The 19,441-nt window shown below is 42.7% G+C and overlaps 1 protein-coding gene and 1 pseudogene across 1 annotated transcript in view; both read right to left on the reverse strand.

Annotated features, from left to right (window-relative positions):
• Window positions 1-2,952: 2,952 nt before the first annotated feature.
• The window catches only part of LOC124789222 (Kv channel-interacting protein 4-like), a 130,744-nt gene continuing 114,255 nt past the window's right edge, over window positions 2,953-19,441 (reverse strand). The window contains exon 6 of the mRNA XM_047256515.1: window positions 2,953-5,935. Coding sequence (XP_047112471.1) covers window positions 5,888-5,935 — 48 coding nt within the window. The 3' untranslated portion in view covers window positions 2,953-5,887. The remainder of the gene's footprint in view (window positions 5,936-19,441) is intronic.
• LOC124790327 lies at window positions 18,233-18,350 on the reverse strand (annotated as a pseudogene).

Raw genomic sequence — 19,441 nt, forward strand, 5'->3', positions numbered from 1 at the left:
AAAAATCCCAATGGCAGGTGTTCGGTTATTCAGATCATTCAAAATTTGACTGGTGAAAGCATATATGGCATTTTCTGTTGAAAAACCTTTCTGGAAACCAAACTGACATTTTGTTAGTACTTCATTTTTACAGATATGTGAAGCTACTCTTGAATACATTACTTTCTCAAAAATTTTGGATAAAGCTGTTAGAAGGGAGATTGGACGGTAATTGTTGACATCAGATCTATCCCCCTTTTTATGCAAAGGTATAACAATAGCATATTTCAGTCTATCAGGGAAAATGCCCTGTTCCAGAGAGCTATTACACAGGTGGCTGAGAATCTTACTTATCAGTTGAGAACAAGCCTTTAGTATTTTGCTGGAAATGCCATCAATTCCATGTGAGTTTTTGCTTTTAAGCAAGTTTATTATTTTCCTAATTTCAGAGGGAGAAGTGGGTGAGATTTCAATTGTATCAAATTGCATAGGTATGGCCTCTTCCATTAACAGCCTAGCATCTTCTAATGAACACCTGGATCCTACTATATCCACAACATTTAGAAAACGATTATTAAAAATATTTTCAACTTCTGACTTTTTGTTCGTAAAGTTTTCATTCAATTTGATGGTAATACTGTCTTCCTCTGCTCTTGGTTGACCTGTTTCTCTTTTAATAATATTCCAAATTGTTTTAATTTTATTATCAGAGTTGCTGATTTCAGACATGATACACATACTCCTGGATTTTTTAATAACTTTTCTTAATATAACACAGTAGTTTTTATAATTTTTGATAGTTTCTGGGTCACTACTCTTTCTTGCTGCCAGATACATTTCCCTTTTTCAGTTACAAGACATTTTTATACCCTTAGTAAGCCATGGTTTGTTACAAGGTTTCTTACGAGTATATTTAACTATTTTCTTGTGGAAGCAGTTTTCAAATGCATTTACAAAAATGTCATGAAATAAATTATATATTAAATTGGCATCAGGTTCACAGTACCCCTCATCCCAGTCTAACTGCTGTAGGCTTTCCCTGAAATTTGCAATTGTTAAATCGTTGACTGAATGTACTACTTTGGAGGACTGTTTAGTATTGCTGAATGGAGCTATGTCATATATTGTAACTAGCTGTGCACCATGATCAGAAAGACCATTCTCAACAGGCTGAGCATTTATCTGGTTAAACTTATCTTGGTCTATAAAGAAGTTATCTATCAGTGAGCTGCCATCCTTTACCACCCGAGTAGGAAAATCAATAACGGGTGTCAAATATAAAGAACCGAGTAATACTTCAAGGTCATTTTTCTTATAAGTAGCTTAGCATAATGACGTAGTGTTATCAACGTGTATATGATAATGAGATAGTGTCATCGACATGAATACTCCCTGCTTAATATAAATCTGTATAATGTTTTTTTTATTGTAAAATTAACAATATATAAAATTCTTAATGTGTTCTATTGTACTACACTAACATTCTTATGATTTATATATACATTGTTATGAGAATATAACCATCCTTATACTGTAATTGAACTTATTGGCGAAGCCCATTGTATAAGAAAATACTGAACAGCTAATAAAGATTCTTATTCTTATTCATTAGATGTAGGTTGTACTAGATATTTGGAGATGAAGAGGCTTTTATAGGGCAGAGTGGCATGGAGAGCTGCACCAAGCCAGTCTTCAGACTGAAGACCATAACAACAACAGTGATGAATCAACAACAGCCAGGAAATCAGTCCATTTTGTCGAGTTGTTATTGAAGTATTGGTATTTGGTAAGAAGGTAAAATGAAATGAGGGAAACCCCAAAAGGAAATTTTGTGACAGTCTTTTTGTTGTGACTGCCTTTGGCTCAGCATCTATGCTGTATAGTAAGCAAGAACTATCCTTTTTGTAATATTGTTACATTCGATCCTCGATTTTCCAATGTTTGATTTTTTTTTAAGTTTATCACTTTGTAGTTTATGCCTCACTTGAGGTGTTTCAAATGAATTGTACATTTACAATTAGTAGATTTGTAACTTTTTGATGACAACACTTTTGTCACCATGGACTTTTGATTATTAGGATTATTTGCTTGTTTCATTGTACTCTATTCACCCTGTATTGTTCTCAGAGCTTATGTTTTAACAAAACAGCTTGTAACTATCATCATAATTCGTGGTTGCTTTATATCCAACATATTCATTCTATGTAAACACTAGAGACAGTTAAAACCAGAATGGATAAAGGGGTTGCTACAATGTTCTTCCATTTTAAGTTAATTTGCGAAGAATAAAGATTATTTTCTAAACAACTGTTTCGTTTGATGATGTATGACACATCACAGGATAGGGATCCTTTTCAAAGCAATCTTGTGTTGAACTCTTGAAAATAGCATTTGTGTTTTAGAGTGGTGCCGAAGACAGTCTAATTTGTTGGATATGTTAACATTATTAGGGAAGCGCAAAGTTAATAGTTAAAGGAGCACACAGAATACACAGAGCCTAAATAAATCATAGAGAAAATAGTCTGCCAATTTGATTTCCATTAATAGTTCTTAATCTAGTACAGTTTTCTACTCATTTATGAATTCGTGTCAGGTCAAGCCTAGTATTGTGTATTTAGTGATTTATTGTGCTTGAAGGGAACTACAGTCTTCCATTCAATTTCATAACTTTCAGCAGACAATCTTTTAGATGTATCTCTATGTTGTAACTTGCATCATCCAGCACCTGTAATGCATTCTTGAGTCTGATCTTTTCCTCTAATTTTGCATGAGTTTAATAAAATTACTACTGTTTAAATGCTTGTTTTATTAATGAGTGTTGATACAATAGTTTTAAAATATATTTCAATTATAATAATTTACAAAACAAATCAAGAGCACTCGTTTTACAAAATATGCACTCCACATACTTTGTTACAAATATCAGGATACACTGTTTGATTTATGTACACAGTCTATCATAACATATGTTTATTTAAATGGACATTAAGTCAGTACTTTAGGTAAAAAGCCTGTTGATGGCAAAATTATCACACATTTATGGCAACAGTATTTACATTAGGTACAGTTTGTATTAGTCACATTTTATGGATAAAATTAAAGTGTCATAGAGGGGTGAAAGGCCATTTACAGGTGTAAGGAGGTAGTATATAAATATATGATCTTTTTTTATTTACTGATTTATTCAAAACAATATGAAGGCTGCAGACATGGTTATTATGTATACTACTGGGATACAAAAGTATATGAACTTCAATTTCTTTTAAAAATCCAACAACAGTAAATTTTTAAAATGACATGACATTTCATTTTCATTGGTCATATTTAATTCAGGTGTGTACCCATCAATCCCATTTCCAATGGTTGCATACCACTTTTTTATTACTGGGGTAACATATTCAAAGATACAGGAAACTCATAGTGGTGTGGCTAAAAGATACAGTTTGAAAAGGTAAAAGAGTTTTAGAGATAAATGTGAAACATTTAACAATTATGAAATATTTTTCACAAACACACTCATTTCTACATCAACTAGTTCACCAAACACCAATATAAATTTTTATTTCTAGGTGTGTCATTCCTTTATATTCATACAGACTATATCAAACCATGTCCTGTGACATGATGATAACAAGCAGCTTAATATCCCATCAAATATAGAAACAATTGTTGTTGGCACAACGAATTTCCACAATACTGTTTCGTGAAAGACTTTTTCGGCATTTGATCCATGGAAAAACCTGACCAATTTGCCGTAAAACTTGTGGTAACACTTAAAATCAGAAAAATGCTAGTAACTTCAGATAAGCACATATCACTGTCAGTGTGTCTCATGAACAACTATTAAGAAAAAGAAGCAATGCAACTAACTTTTTCTACCAGTCACATGTCTCTTCTGTATTCTCTCTAATAGATCTTGAGTGGAGTTTCCAGACTAATAATGCCAGAAATATGGAATATGTTCAGTTTAGAATGCCAAAAACAATATCCATCATGCTGCTTATCAAAATACTGTACAATGACCAGTGTGTAGTGTAGATATCAACCAATGTATGAAATTTTGCCATAAAGCCAGTATTCATAGAGCTGAACATTATATTTTTGAATACATAAACATTTTCTATGACAATACACTAACATCAAGAATATAAAAAATGTCTGTTAAGAAAAACTGATTAGAAATTGTACACATCCAGAATTGTTGAGTTATCTTTTATTTTCAAAATAGGCCTATGTGCAGTTCATGGTACCTATAGTCGTATTTAGTTGTGCAAAAAATTTGAGCCTGGATTTGTGTCTCAAAAGCCTGTTTTGACAGTAATTTCAAAATAACAAGCAGAAGAAGCTATGTATCATTTAGTTCTCTGGAAGAACCAAGAATGTTTTTGAGTACTGTTGTAGAACATACGCACAGAAAAATAAAAAATAGCATATATGCTTAAGTAACATTGTCCATCTAAATTCTGATTGCTTAAAAACATTTTGTAGGCACCTTCAAGTAGTTTTAGTGTGCTGTATTTTTTTTCAAAATTATGTCTGATTTTTGCAGCAGTATTCCTTGCCATAGACATTTCTGGTCTTAGGCCAGCTATTCGGGAAAAACACTGTGTTTAGCTGCTTGTATGTGAGTTTCCTTCATTAAAATTTCAAAGTGAGTCTTGGATGTCTGGAAAGAGAGATATAAGAATGCACATATCTTCAAAATTGATTTGGACCCACATATATCAGGGACGATATAAAAAGAAAGACTCGTGAAATGTGTAAAGAGTTTCATGGAGACAGCTTTGTAATTATCAGTCTGTTAATAGAAGAGAACAAGTTATTTTTGCACAATGATAGATTTGTTATTGATCATGTTTATGTTCTTCTCAGTGTGAGGGTCTGGAAGGACTTGCTGTCACTTAGTATGTTGGCATAGATAAGCTACTTTATGAAACAGTGACTAAACACTTGGCCCCTCTTCTCTAAATATGAACTTGATGTTTGATAATCTTAATTGTATAGATACGTAAATGTTAGTTGACAGCAATAACTTAACATTGGGTTGTTATGACAATAAATCCTTATGTACTACAGTAGGGATGTAAACATAGGTGTCCACGAGGGAGGGGATCAAGAGAGGGTACTTACTCCAACCCCCTGGAATCTGGAGTACAGGGTGTTTATTCAGTATAGAATTCTCACATAATTCTACAGGTGATTTCCTGTTATCACAGTGTGACAATATACTAAGGCTTCAGTGATTCTTACTTAATTTGTATCTAGCAATTTTAAAGTCTTACCCCACACCCTGAATAAATTTCTACAGACACGTAGGATCTGACAAACCTTCGGCTTGCGATTTGGTTAAATTTTCAGAAACCTTGCCTACACGACTAACAATTTTATCTGAAATTCAAAGACAAAAAATTTTGAATTTCTGGTGCCATGAATATTTATTTTGGTCAGTTATTAATAATCGCAAATAAATTCATTAGTTGGGTACACATTTTCTGACAGTAAATACAAAACTTGCCATAATGAATGATCTGACCAAAGCAATAGCGTGTAACAACAGCAATATTACTGGGAGAAGTTGAAGATGGGATATGAGCCAGCAAATCCTTCCAAATACTGTACTGTACTCCTAAAGTTTAATTTATCAGTTTCCTTAGTATAAATGATGCCTGTGTAGGATGAACTTTAAGATATGTCAAGGTGAACTTGGGGTGTCTACGAAGCTTGGTTTATTGTTCGGTATGTTTATGCAAACTGCAGAGCTGATAAGAACTGCAGAATATAAAACCACTGGTTCTGGGAAAAAATTCCACATAGAATTCCACAGTGTTCACACCAATATTTCCTGTCACAAGATGCACAATCTTGAAACTTTTCAAAATGTTCTGAGTTTAGAAGCCAGTTCCAGGTTTCACCAGAGGTCGTCGAAGACAGCAAATGAGTTGCGAACGTTTTCATCCTGAAACAAAGCAGAAATAATATCATCAGCAACTTTTTAACGCAGTATGGAATTTCTATGGATAAAAAGTTAACAGTTAACTAGCTGCATCATATCTGGATAAAATCCCAAATTTTTGATGTCATCTTCAGTATAACTGTTGGGAAACAATAATCAGATGTAGCCCTGGTGATGATTATGAACCTATAATAGAAATCTTGGGTTGTATCTGGATTTGATCCAGCAAGCTGAATGAGAAGTTTTTATCCAAGAACTCTGCCATGAAAAATTTCATAGCAATAGAATAATGATTGGCAGGTTGAAATTACCATTAAAAGAGAGGTAATTACTGTCTTCACTCACTCAAAATTTTTAGCAATAAGGCTAGGAGTTCATCCAGTTCTGTGGCTGGTCAGTGAGACAAAAGTGGGAAATTCTGGCTTTAGGATCTTCATCAACTGGATGATGAAAGCTGTGAACTTTCAAAAGAAACTTTGTCTCCCTAAATAATCTAAAAAATTAGTAAAGGTCCCCTAATTAGTCAACACGAGTTTGTACAAAGAACAGAGTGGACAAAAGATATTTATTGTACTATTTTGATGTTCCAATGAATGGAATACATGCAAAAAATGAGATAGAGTTAAGAGAGGGCTTCATCAAATCAAATGTAAATTTCTTTCATCAGGCTCATAATCCTGCAATACGTGAAAATAGAGGGAGCAGAAGTGAAGATGTCAATGTGGTTGCTGCAGTGTTTCTTTGTCTTTTTTATAACAACCATAACTGTGCAAACACACACACACACACACACACACACACACACACACGAAGTCAACAACAATTGAAATTTTTCCTTCACGTAGATCTTTTGATGGAAATTGAGTCAGGAAAAGATGGATACTTTCAAATAGAATTATTGACAAAAAAACTTAAGGGGTGGTTTTTGAGGGGGGGGGGGGGAGGAGGATATCTGAATACATAGAAGGCTGTTAAGTATGGAAACTTCTTCTCCCACACTACGGAACTTACTGCAGCATGACAGTTCCATATATTATGGATAACTAGTGTCAGAAGGAAAAGTATCTCACAATTCAGCTCAATTGTGCAGATGGTTCTAAACCAACAGAAGTCTTTGTTGAGTATTCTCTATGTCATCAAACTTCCTCTACCACCCTCTTTCCCCACCCCCTCCTACTCTACTCTTTGCATTGAAAGGAAAACAACATCATGTGCACTGCTGACAAAAACATGAGCTCATATGTAGAAAGTGCTGAACTTAGAATGTTTATGTAGATGGTTTGGAGAAGCTATTATGGTGTTGGGAGAGCCACCCGGGTAGCAGCTGCATCTGTGTAGCCATGCTGTGTGGCACTTTGTGGTGTAGCTAACTAGTAATGTAAACAAGAGTTGTGTACATGTATATCACACTCTGTGTAGCCAATGAACCTGTGAGTAGTAATATTTCTTGATCTTCCCCCTCATGTATCATTCATGAAATGGAGGTTCCGCTTTGTACCTGTATGTCAAACCCATGGATTCGATCAGGGAAAGTAGTTTGAAAATCGCCTTTGACAAGACTACAAGACATATGCAACTATGCAACATACAGTGTTGGAAATTCATAACTGGCTGGATAAAAATTTGAGTATTTCTGGTGATAACACTGAGTTCATTAAATGGGTGATAAGAAACAAAGTGTTTTTGCTAAACTGCATAATTCTACACTCCTGGAAATGGAAAAAAGAATACATTGACACCGGTGTGTCAGACCCACCATACTTGCTCCAGACACTGCGGGAGGGCTGTACAAGCAATGATCACACGCACGGCACAGCGGACACACCAGGAACCGCGGTGTTGGCCGTCGAATGGCGCTAGCTGCGCAGCATTTGTGCACCGCCGCCGTCAGTGTCTACCAGTTTGCCGTGGCATACGGAGCTCCATCGCAGTCTTTAACACTGGTAGCATGCCGCGACAGCGTGGACGTGAACCGTATGTGCAGTTGATGGACTTTGAGCGAGGGCGTATAGTGGGCATATGGGAGGCTGGGTGGACGTACCGCCGAATTGCTCAACACGTGGGGCGTGAGGTCTCCACAGTACATCGATGTTGTCGGTCCGCAGCGATGCACGGATGCACGCCAAGACCGTAGGATCCTACGCAGTGCCGTAAGGGACCGCACCGCCACTTCCCAGCAAATTAGGGACACTGTTGCTCCTGGGGTATCGGCGAGGACCATTCGCAACCGTCTCCATGAAGCTGGGCTACGGTCCCGCACACCGTTAGGCCATCTTCCGCTCACGCCCCAACATCGTGCAGCCCGCCTCCAGTGGTGTCGCGACAGGCGTGAATGGAGGGACGAATGGAGACGTGTCGTCTTCAGCGATGAGAGTCGCTTCTGCCTTGGTGCCAATGATGGTCGTATGCGTGTTTGGCGCCGTGCAGGTGAGCGCCACAATCAGGACTGCATACGACCGAGGCACACAGGGCCAACACCCGGCATCATGGTGTGGGGAGCGATCTCCTACACTGGCCGTACACCACTGGTGATCGTCGAGGGGACACTGAATAGTGCACGGTACATCCAAACCGTCATCGAACCCATCGTTCTACCATTCCTAGACCGGCAAGGGAACTTGCTGTTCCAACAGGACAATGCACGTCCGCATGTATCCCGTGCCACCCAGCGTGCTCTAGAAGGTGTAAGTCAACTACCCTGGCCAGCAAGATCTCCGGATCTGTCCCCCATTGAGCATGTTTGGGACTGGATGAAGCGTCGTCTCACGCGGTCTGCACGTCCAGCACGAACGCTGGTCCAACTGAGGCGCCAGGTGGAAATGGCATGGCAAGCCGTTCCACAGGACTACATCCAGCATCTCTATGATCGTCTCCATGGGAGAATAGCAGCCTGCATTGCTGCGAAAGGTGGATATACACTGTACTAGTACCGACATTGTGCATGCTCTGTTGCCTGTGTCTATGTGCCTGTGGTTCTGTCAGTGTGATCATGTGATGTATCTAACCCCAGGAATGTGTCAATAAAGTTTCCCCTTCCTGGGACAACGAATTCACGGTGTTCTTATTTCAATTTCCAGGAGTGTATTATGTTAGACAGAATATTACTGAAAGTGCAGGGTAGAATTAAACTCCCATTATCTTGATGCTTCTGTCAGTACTGTAGACACAAGTGATACTAACAGTGAACTGAAAACCTTCAGGGTGCCAAATCTTCCCTGATAGCTAGACAACAACAACTTTGTACAGATTCATTCAAAATTCAGACTGGTAAAAAGTATCAAATCCTAAAAGTGGTCCAATACATACAAGATTCAGTGCCATAATGCGATTAGATCTGTATGAAAGTTTACTTTGTCCAATATCCCATCCCAGATTCTTGTAGGCAGTTACAAGACATATGTACACTGAAGTACACGAGACAGTCATATGGCATATACAGATGGTAGTAGTATCATGTACAAAAGGCATAAAAGGGAAATGCATTGACAGAGCTGTCATTTCTACTCAGGTGATTCATACGGAAATGTTTGTGATGTGATTACGGTCACACGACGGGAATTGACAGACTTTGAACGTGGAATAGGAGTTGGATCTAGATGCACGGGTCATTCCATTTCAAAAATCGTTGGGGAATTCAATATTCTGAGATCCACAGTGTTAAGAGTGTGCTGAGAATACCAGTTTTCAGGCATTACCTCTCACCACGGACAACACAGTGGCTGACTGTCTTCACTTAACAACCGAGAGTGATAGTGTTTGCTTATAGTTGTCAGTATTTAACAGAAAAGCAACACTGCATGAAATAATCACAGAAATCAATGTGGGTTGTAAGATGAATTCATCTGTTAGGTCAGGGCAGTGAAATTTGGTGTTAATGGGCTATGACAGCCTACGACCAATGAGAGAGCCTTTGCTAACAGCAGCACCTCTCCTGGGCTTGTAACCATATTGCTTGGAATAACTGTGGCCTGTTGAGCTGAGCCCCAATTTCAGTTGATCAGGGTTCAAGTGTGGCACAGACACCATGAAGCCGTGGCCCCAGGTTATCAACAAGGCAGTGTGCAAGCTGGTGGTGGCTCCATAATGGTGTGGGCTGTGTTTACATGTAATGGGCTGGGTCATGGTTATGTTTGGCTACTTGGAGATCATCATCAGTCATTTATGGACTTCATGTTCGCAAACAACTGTTCAACTGCGTGTGAAATCTTATGGGACTTAACTGCTAAGGTCATCAGTCCCTAAGCTTACACACTACTTAAACTACGAGGGCTATCCACAAAGTACATTACGTTTTCGTTTGTGTCCGTTAGGGGCGGGGCTAGCGCGGCCATCTTGGTGTCATGGCATTCCGCCGCTCAGTCGGCATCCTGCCGTGGTAGTGAGAGGTTCGTGCTGTACTCCGTTGAGTTACTGTGACAGTTTGAAATGTCAGCGTTAATTGAAAATGCCACGAAGTGTGAAGTGCGTGCTGTAATAAGGTTTCTGACTGCAAAAAACTGTACACCGATAGAAATCTATCGGCAGCTGTGTGAAGTGTATGGGGACAACATAATCACTGAAGGTGGAGTGCGTCAATGGGTCACAAAATTTAAAAATGACCGAACTAACGTTCACGACGAAGAGCGAAGCGGAAGACCCAGCATAGTGACTGCCGAACTTGTCGAAAAAGTCGATGCCGCGGTCCGTGAAAACCGTAATTTCACAATAACGGGACTCTCTATGAGTTTTCCACAAATTTCACGAAGTTTGTTGCACGAAATCATTACCGAAATGCTTGGTTACGACAAGTTTTGTGCAAGATGGATACCAAAAATCTTGACAGAGTTTCACAAAAATCAGCGAATGGCTGCAGCGTTAACGTTTTTGGACACTTACGAGAAAGATGGCGACTCATTTCTCGATCGCATCGTTACTGGTGACGAAACATGGGTTAAGCATGTGAACTGCAAGACAAAATTGCAGTCAGTGCAGTGGGGGCACACATATTCCCCCAAAAACCCAAGAAATGCATGCAGACAATGTCAGCAAGGAAGGAGATGGCGACTGTCTTTTGGGACAGAAAAGGTGTGATTTTTGTGGATTTCCTGGAAAGAGGCACTACAATAAACTCTCAAAGGTATTGCCAAACACTGCACAACCTCAGAAGAGCAATACAAAACAAGCGCAGGGGAAAGTTGGGCTTAAAGATCTTGCTGATTCACGACAACGCCCGGGCCCACACGGCAAATGCCACTCGTGAAGTTCTCGAATCTTTTAAGTGCGAGTTGTTTTCTCATCCGCCGTACAGTCCCGACCTGGCACCGAGCGACTTCCACTTATTCCCAGCAATGAAGAAGTGGTTAGCTATGCAGCGTTTTGATGACGACGCACAGCTTCAAGAAGAGGTAACCACGTGGTTGAAGGCGCAGGCGGCCGAATTTTACGACGAAGGAATTTCCAAGCTCGTCCATCGCTACGATAAGTGCCTTAATTTAAATGGCAACTATGTAGACAAGTAGTCTTTAAGTGTGGTTTTCATCTGTACATAATAAAAAAAATTCCAATACTTTATTTATTTTTAATTCCTAAACGTAATGGACTTTGTGGATAGCTCTCATAAATTATCCTAGGACAAACACGCACACCCATGCCCAAGGGAGGACTCGAACCTCCACTGGGACCAGCCGCACAGTCCATGACTGCAGCGCCTCAGACCGCTCAGCTAATCCCGCGTGGCTGTTCGCAAACAATTATGGAATTTTGATGGACCGCAATCTGCCATGCCATAAGGCCACAACTGTTCACGACTGGTTTGGAGAATATTCTGGCCAATCTGAGCAAATGATCTGGCCATCCAGATCGACATACATGAATGAACATTTATAGGACATAATTGAGACGTCAGTTCAGGACAAAATCCTGCACTGGCGACATCTTTGCAATTATGGATGCCTACAGAGACAGCATGGCTCGGTATTTCTGAAGGGGACTTTGAGCAACTTGTTGAGTCTAAGCCAAGTCCAGCTGCTGCACCACACCGATCAAAAGGAGGTCCGACATCGTATTAGGAGGTATCCCATGACTTTTCAACCCTCAGTGTGATGTTGAACAAACTTCCACTTGTAAAGTGTGTAATGAGTCAAGGCATCTTTGAGAAAAGCAGTAACTTGCAACAGCAGACAGTGTCAGATGCACAAGAACTGACCCCGTCAAGTAATGTAGCGGGCAACACCAAGAATATCCCCACGGAATCCACTGACCTATCCCCCATTTTAGATGAAGAGCAATTGCCATCCTTGAATAAGAGACCAACAAAAAAGAAATTACGCAAGAAATCAGACTACGATCAAAAGCACGACACCGATAAAGACCAGAGTGCAGCCAATTTCTGGGAAAACAACTACAGAATCCATGAAACTGCAATTCAACAGCAAGGCAATTAAATAGACATGAAAAATGAAAGTCCTCCAGTTCTCGTCCAAATCAGAGAAACAAGAAACGACTACTATAAAAGCGAAGCACATGCTCCGAAGACCCTGATGGGTAATTGGCACAGCGTGTTCCTGAATCCCGTCAATCAAATGTGTCAAAACGTGTAAGCAGGGAAATAAAATAGGAGATTGTACGAAAATAGCTTTCACTATCGCCAGTCAATCTGAGAAGCACAAAATAAAGGCAGCAGAGGGAAATATTAGCAACCAGAAAGCTATGAAACCTTAAGGTGAAACTTCCTGGCAGATTAAAACTGTGTGCCCGACCGAGACTCGAACTCGGGACCTTTGCCTTTCGTGGGCAAGTGCTCCACCATCTGAGCTACCGAAGCACGACTCACGCCCGGTCCTCAGAGCTTTACTTCTGCCAGTATCTCGTCTCCTACCTTCCAAACTTTACAGAAGCTCTCCTGCTAACCTTGCAGAACTAGCACTGCTGAAAGAAAGGATATTGCGGAGACATGGCTTAGCCACAGCCTGGGGGATGTTTCCGGAATGAGAGTTTCACTCTGCAGCGGAGTGTGCTCTGATATGAAACTTCCTGGCAGATTAAAACTGTGTGCCGAGTTCGAGTCTCGGTCGGGCACACAGTTTTAATCTGCCAGGGAGCACGACTTCGTGATTCGGTAGCTCAGATGGTAGAGCACTTGCCCGTGAAAGGCAAAGGTCCCGAGTTCGAGTCTCGGTTGGGCACACAGTTTTAATCTGCCAGGAAGTTTCATATCACCGCACACTCCGCTGCAGAGTGAAAATCTCATTCTGGAAACCTTAAGGTGTTGAGAATGCACCAAGAGCGAAGGCCAAATCAAATCTACACTACTGGCCATTAAAATTGCTACACCACGCAGATGACGTGCTACGGATGCGAAATTTAGCCGACAGGAATAAGGTGTTGTGACATGCAAATGATTAGCTTTTCAGAGCATTCACACAACGTTGGCGCCGTTGTCGACACCTACAACGTGCTGACATGAGGAAAGTTTCCAACCGGTTTCTCATACACAAACAGCAGTTGACCGTCGTTGCCTGGTGAAACGTTGTTGTGATGCCTCGTGTAGGGAGGAGAATTGCGTACCATCACGTTTCCGACTTTGATAAAGGTGGGATTGTAGCCTATCTCGATCGCGTTTTATCGTATCGCGACATCGCTGCTCTCGTTGGTCGAGATCCAATGAGTGTTAGCAGAATATGAAATCGGTGGGTTCAGGAAGGTAATACGGAACGCCGTGCTGGATACCAAGGGCCTCGTATCACTAGCAGTCGAGATGACAGGCATCTTATCCGCATTGCTGTAACGGATCGTGCAGCCACGTCTCGATCCCTGAGAGATGGGGACGTTTGCAAGACAACAACCATCTGCACTAACAGTTCGACGACGTCTGCAGCAGCGTTGACTATCAGCTCGGAGACCATGGCTGCGGTTACCCTTGACGCTGCATCACAGACAGGAGCGCCTGCGATGGTATGCTCAACGACGAACCTGGGTACACGAATGGCAAAACGTCATTTTTTCGGATGAATCCAGGTTCTGTTTACAGCATCATGGTGGTCGCATCCGTGTTTGGAGGCATCGCGGAGAACGCACATTGGAAGCGTGTATTCGTCATCGACACACCGGCGTATCACCCGGCGTGATGGTATTGGGTGCCATTGGTTACACGTGTTGGTCACGGCACTTTGAACAGTGGACGTTACATTTCAGATGTGTTACGACCCATGGCTCTACCCTTCATTCGAACCCTGCGAATCTCTACATTTCAGCAAGATAATGCACGATCACATGTTGCAGGTCCTGTAACGGGCCTGTCTGGATACAGAAAATGTTTGACTGCTGCCCTGGCAAGCACATTCTCCAGATCTCTCACCAATTGAAAACGTCTGGTCAGTGGTGGCTGAGCAACTGGCTCGTTACAATATGTCAGTCACTACTCTTGATGAACTGTGGTATCGTGTTGAAGCTGCATGGGCAGCTGTACCTGTACACGCCATCCAAGCTCTGTTTGACTCAACGCCCAGGCGTATCAAGGCCGTTATTACGGCTAGAGGTGGTTGTTCTGGGTACTGATTTCTCAGGATCTATGCAGCCAAATTGCGTGAAAATGTAATCACATGTCAGTTCTAGTATAATATATTTGTCTAATGAATACCCGTTTATCATCTGCATTTCTTCTTGGTGTAGCAATTTTAATGGCCAGTAGTGTAAATGTGTCACACAGAAAAAATAAGAAAGATGCGGAAAGGGAATATCAAGAAACCAAGAAGGGAGAAATGGAAAGTTCACGTACTGGAAACGAATCCGGACGAGAGAGCTGAACAGTGGAATATGAAGGGACATGAAAACTTGAAAAAAATTTGCTATGAACAAGGGGAGAATGCCGACTCTATTCACGCTAGATATTTGAAAATAAGTGAAAAGAAGCTGAGGGTTCTGGAGAATTTCTTAAAAACCAACGACGTCGACATTGCTTTCCTGTAGGAAGTAGGTTGCGGAATGATGAACTTGCGACAGCAATACCATGCATACAGCAATGGTCGGCTCTTATGTTCTGATGATCAGATGTGTGTGAAATCTTATGGGACTTAACTGCTAAGGCATCAGTCGCTAAGCTAAGGACAAACACGCACACCCATGCTCTAGGGAGGACTCGAACCTCCGCCGAGACCATCCGCACAGTCCAAGACCGCTTGGCCAATCCCGCGCGGCAGTCGGCTCTAGCTGTAGGGGTTGGGACTGGAATTAGAAAACTTATAAGATCAACCCAATGGAGGATTTATCAAAGCTGAACTAAATGGGCGGACTGTACTTTTATACCCGATCAGAATCAAATTGTAGAACTAGCAGAGAAAAGCGTTTATTGGAACCATATGATGGAACAAAATTGCAACACCAAAGAGGGGTTGTGCGACATAAACAAAAGTTGGTAGGCGTGTCTTACATCTGAAAGGTGATGTCCATTCAGCTTTCGCGCCTGACGCGTAAGAGTGGTGCTATTGGCGCAACTACACTCCTGGAAATGGAAAAAAGAACACATTGACACCGGTGTGTCAGACCCACCATACTTGCTCCGGACACTGCGAGACGGCTGTACAAGCAATGATCACACGCACGGCACAGCGGACACACCAGGAACCGCGGTGTTGGCCGTCGAATGGCGCTAGCTGCGCAGCATTTGTGCACCACCGCCGTCAGTGTCAGCCAGTTTGCCGTGGCATACGGAGCTCCATCGCAGTCTTTAACACTGGTAGCATGCCGCGACAGCGTGGACGTGAACCGTATGTGCAGTTGACTGACTTTGAGCGAGGGCGTATAGTGGGCATGCGGGAGGCCGGGTGGACGTACCGCCGAATTGCTCAACACGTGGGGCGTGAGGTCTCCACAGTACATCGATGTGTCGCCAGTGGTCGGCGGAAGGTGCACGTGCCCGTCGACCTGGGACCGGACCGCAGCGACGCACGGATGCACGCCAAGACCGTAGGATCCTACGCAGTGCCGTAGGGGACCGCACCGCCACTTCCCAGCAAATTAGGGACACTGTTGCTCCTGGGGTATCGGCGAGGACCATTCGCAACCGTCTCCATGAAGCTGGGCTACGGTCCCGCACACCGTTAGGCCGTCTTCCGCTCACGCCCCAACATCGTGCAGCCCGCCTCCAGTGGTGTCGCGACAGGCGTGAATGGAGGGACGAATGGAGACGTGTCGTCTTCAGCGATGAGAGTCGCTTCTGCCTTGGTGCCAATGATGGTCGTATGCGTGTTTGGCGCCGTGCAGGTGAGCGCCACAATCAGGACTGCATACAACCGAGGCACACAGGGCCAACACCCGGCATCATGGTGTGGGGAGCGATCTCCTACACTGGCCGTACACCACTGGTGATTGTCGAGGGGACACTGAATAGTGCACGGTACATCCAAACCGTCATCGAACCCATCGTTCTACCATTCCTAGACCGGCAAGGGAACTTGCTGTTTCAACAGGACAATGCACGTCCGCATGTATCCCGTGCCAGCCAACGTGCTCTAGAAGGTATAAGTCAACTACCCTGGCCAACAAGATCTCCGGATCTGTCCCCCATTGAGCATGTTTGGGACTGGATGAAGCGTCGTCTCACGCGGTCTGCACGTCCAGCACGAACGCTGGTCCAACTGAGGCGCCAGGTGGAAATGGCATGGCAAGCCGTTCCACAGGACTACATCCAGCATCTCTACGATCGTCTCCATGGGAGAATAGCAGCCTGCATTGCTGCGAAAGGTGGATATACACTGTACTAGTGCCAACATTGTGCATGCTCTGTTGCCTGTGTCTATGTGCCTGTGGTTCTGTCAGTGTGATCATGTGATGTATCTGACCCCAGGAATGTGTCAATAAAGTTTCCCCTTCCTGGGACAATGAATTCACGGTGTTCTTATTTCAGTTTCCAGGGGTGTATGAGAATGCGCATCAGGTTTCCTTTAAATACACGCTGTAAAGGTCGTGAGTGTTGGTTGCCTTTGTAATTGGGCGTGGTGAGTTGACGTTAGTCCAGAACGCCTTTAAGGCGAAAAAGACGCCATTATCAACACGGCACTAAGTTTAAACGATGTCGTGGAATAGGGTTACGAGAAACTGGATGTTCCTTTTGGGATATTGCAGAAAAGCCGGCCAGAAATGTAACCACTGTACATGACTGCTGGTAGCGGTGGTCACGAGAATGTACTGTCGCAAGAAGACCGGACTCTGAATGGCCACGAGGCACTTCTGAGGGAAGACATGGAGTTCGACGTACGGCTCTTGGCGCATCGTACTGCATCTGCAGCGGCAACTTGAGCAGTATTTAGCGCCACAGTGACACAATGAATTGTTACAAATTGGTTACTTCGAAGACAACTCCGAGCCAGTCGCTCTGTAGCAGCACTGACGCCAAATCACAGCCATTTGCGGCTTCGGTTGTGTCAAGCGAGATCTCATTGGGGGTGGGATGGAGAGCTGTTGTGTTTTCTAATGAAAGCTGGTTCTGTCTCGCTGCCAGTGTTGGCTGTCTATTGGTCAGGAGGAGGTCAGCTGAGGGCCTGCAACCAACTTGTTTGCGTGCTGGACACACTGGAACTACTCCTGGACTTACGGCCTGGGTTGCGATTTTGTATGACAGCAGCTCTCTCGCGAGTATCCCACGCACCCTGACTGCCAATTTGTACCCCATTCTGGTGATTCGACCTGTTATGCTACCATTCATGAACAACATTCCAGGTGATGTTTTCCAACAAGATAACGCTCGCCCACACATCTCTGTTGTAAATCAACGTCCTCTACAGAGTGTCGACATGTTGCCTAGGTCTGCTCGATCACCAGATACGTCTCCAATCAAGCACATATGGGACATCATAAGACGACAACTGCAGCGTCATCCACAAACAGTATTAAATGTCCCTGTATTGACTGATCAAGTGCAACAGGCATGCAACTTCATCCCACAAACTGACACCTGTACAACACAATGCATGCACGTGTGCATGCCTGCATTCAACTTTCTACCGGTTACGCCAGTTATTAATGTTCCTGCAGTTTACATCTGCAATGACTTATCTCGCACTTACATAGACGTGTGATCTTGCAATTTTAATCACTAAAATGTTTTATCTATACAAATGTATTGCCGTAATTTCATTAAAGCACTCCGTCTTCAGGCCACGAGTGGCCTACCGGGACCATGCGACCGCCGTGTCATCCTCAGTGGAGGATGCGGATAGGAGGGGCGTGGGATAAGCACACCGCTCTGCCTGTCGTTATGATGGTATTCTTGACCGAAGCCGCTACCATTCGGTCGAGTAGCTCGTCAATTGGCACCCCGAAAAATGGCAACAGCGCATGGTGGCCTGGATGGTCACCCATCCATGTGCCGACCACGCCCGACAGCGCTTAACTTCAGTGATCTCACGGGAACCGGTGTAACCACTGCGGCAAGGCCGTTGCCTGTAATTTCATTACCCTACGTTAATTACTTTCGGTGCTGCGACTTTCTTCCGTCGTTGTGTATCCTTTTTATGGGACATGCAAAGGATAACAAATGATGGGGAGAGATTTTAATTGTGTTGTGATATCAGAGGACACAACAGGATCAACCCAAAATAGTGGTCCCTTACATAACATAATTGGGGGACTAAAACTAACAGATGTCATCTACAGACTAGTCATCACGCGATTTCACTGTATGTATAAATCTTTATGGTCGAGCTCAAATCACTAAACTTAGAGGTTTACCCCGTCCCAACATCGTTAAGCTGCAACCTGCTCCAACTCGAATTGGCAAAAACTGTATACTGTGAATGTTATCAAAAATCAGTTCGTCGAAACCGGTTGTTCAATAGCGTCCTTGAACTGTGGGATAAACTGGTGAATCCTGGAGTTCGTGAACAGCTCAGAAACGTAGCGCATAGGCTCAGTGACAGTTGAAGGAAAAACATCAATTATTATTATATAATAGTTCGAGAATTTAAGAAAAAGTGGATAACGGAGAAGATCGATCTTGCAGATTGAATATATTCAAAAAGAAGATCCTTGAACTACAGGGAAAATAACTGGAAGGCAAAATAATCTCTTGAGAAGATAATGGATACATTTCAGACGAAAAATGGAGCACTTACCAACTCAGTAGAAACGAAAACGATGCAGACAGAGATTTATCGCAAATCTCAAGTCTTTATAATGCTAACATGTAAGATAGTGTGGACTATTTCGGAAACTGTTTAGCGAACAACCATTCCTATCAGCACAGCAAGTTTGCTACATAACCGCAGGAAATGTCACTATGTTAAAAAAAAAGGTTCAAATGGCTCTGAGCACTATGGGACTTAACTTCGAAGGTCATCAGTCCCCTAGAACTTAGAACTACTTAAACCTAACTAACCTAAGGACATCATACTCATCCATACCCGAGGCAGGATCCGAACCTGCGACCGTAGCGGTCTCTCGGTTCCAGACTGAAGCGCCTAGAACCGCTCGGTCATCCCGGCCGGCGTCACTATGTTGATACAGCCAAAAGTCCGAAGTAGAAACTGAAGACGT

The sequence above is a fragment of the Schistocerca piceifrons genome, chromosome 3 (genome assembly GCF_021461385.2).
Source record: "Schistocerca piceifrons isolate TAMUIC-IGC-003096 chromosome 3, iqSchPice1.1, whole genome shotgun sequence".
NCBI classification, from domain to species: domain Eukaryota; kingdom Metazoa; phylum Arthropoda; class Insecta; order Orthoptera; family Acrididae; genus Schistocerca; species Schistocerca piceifrons.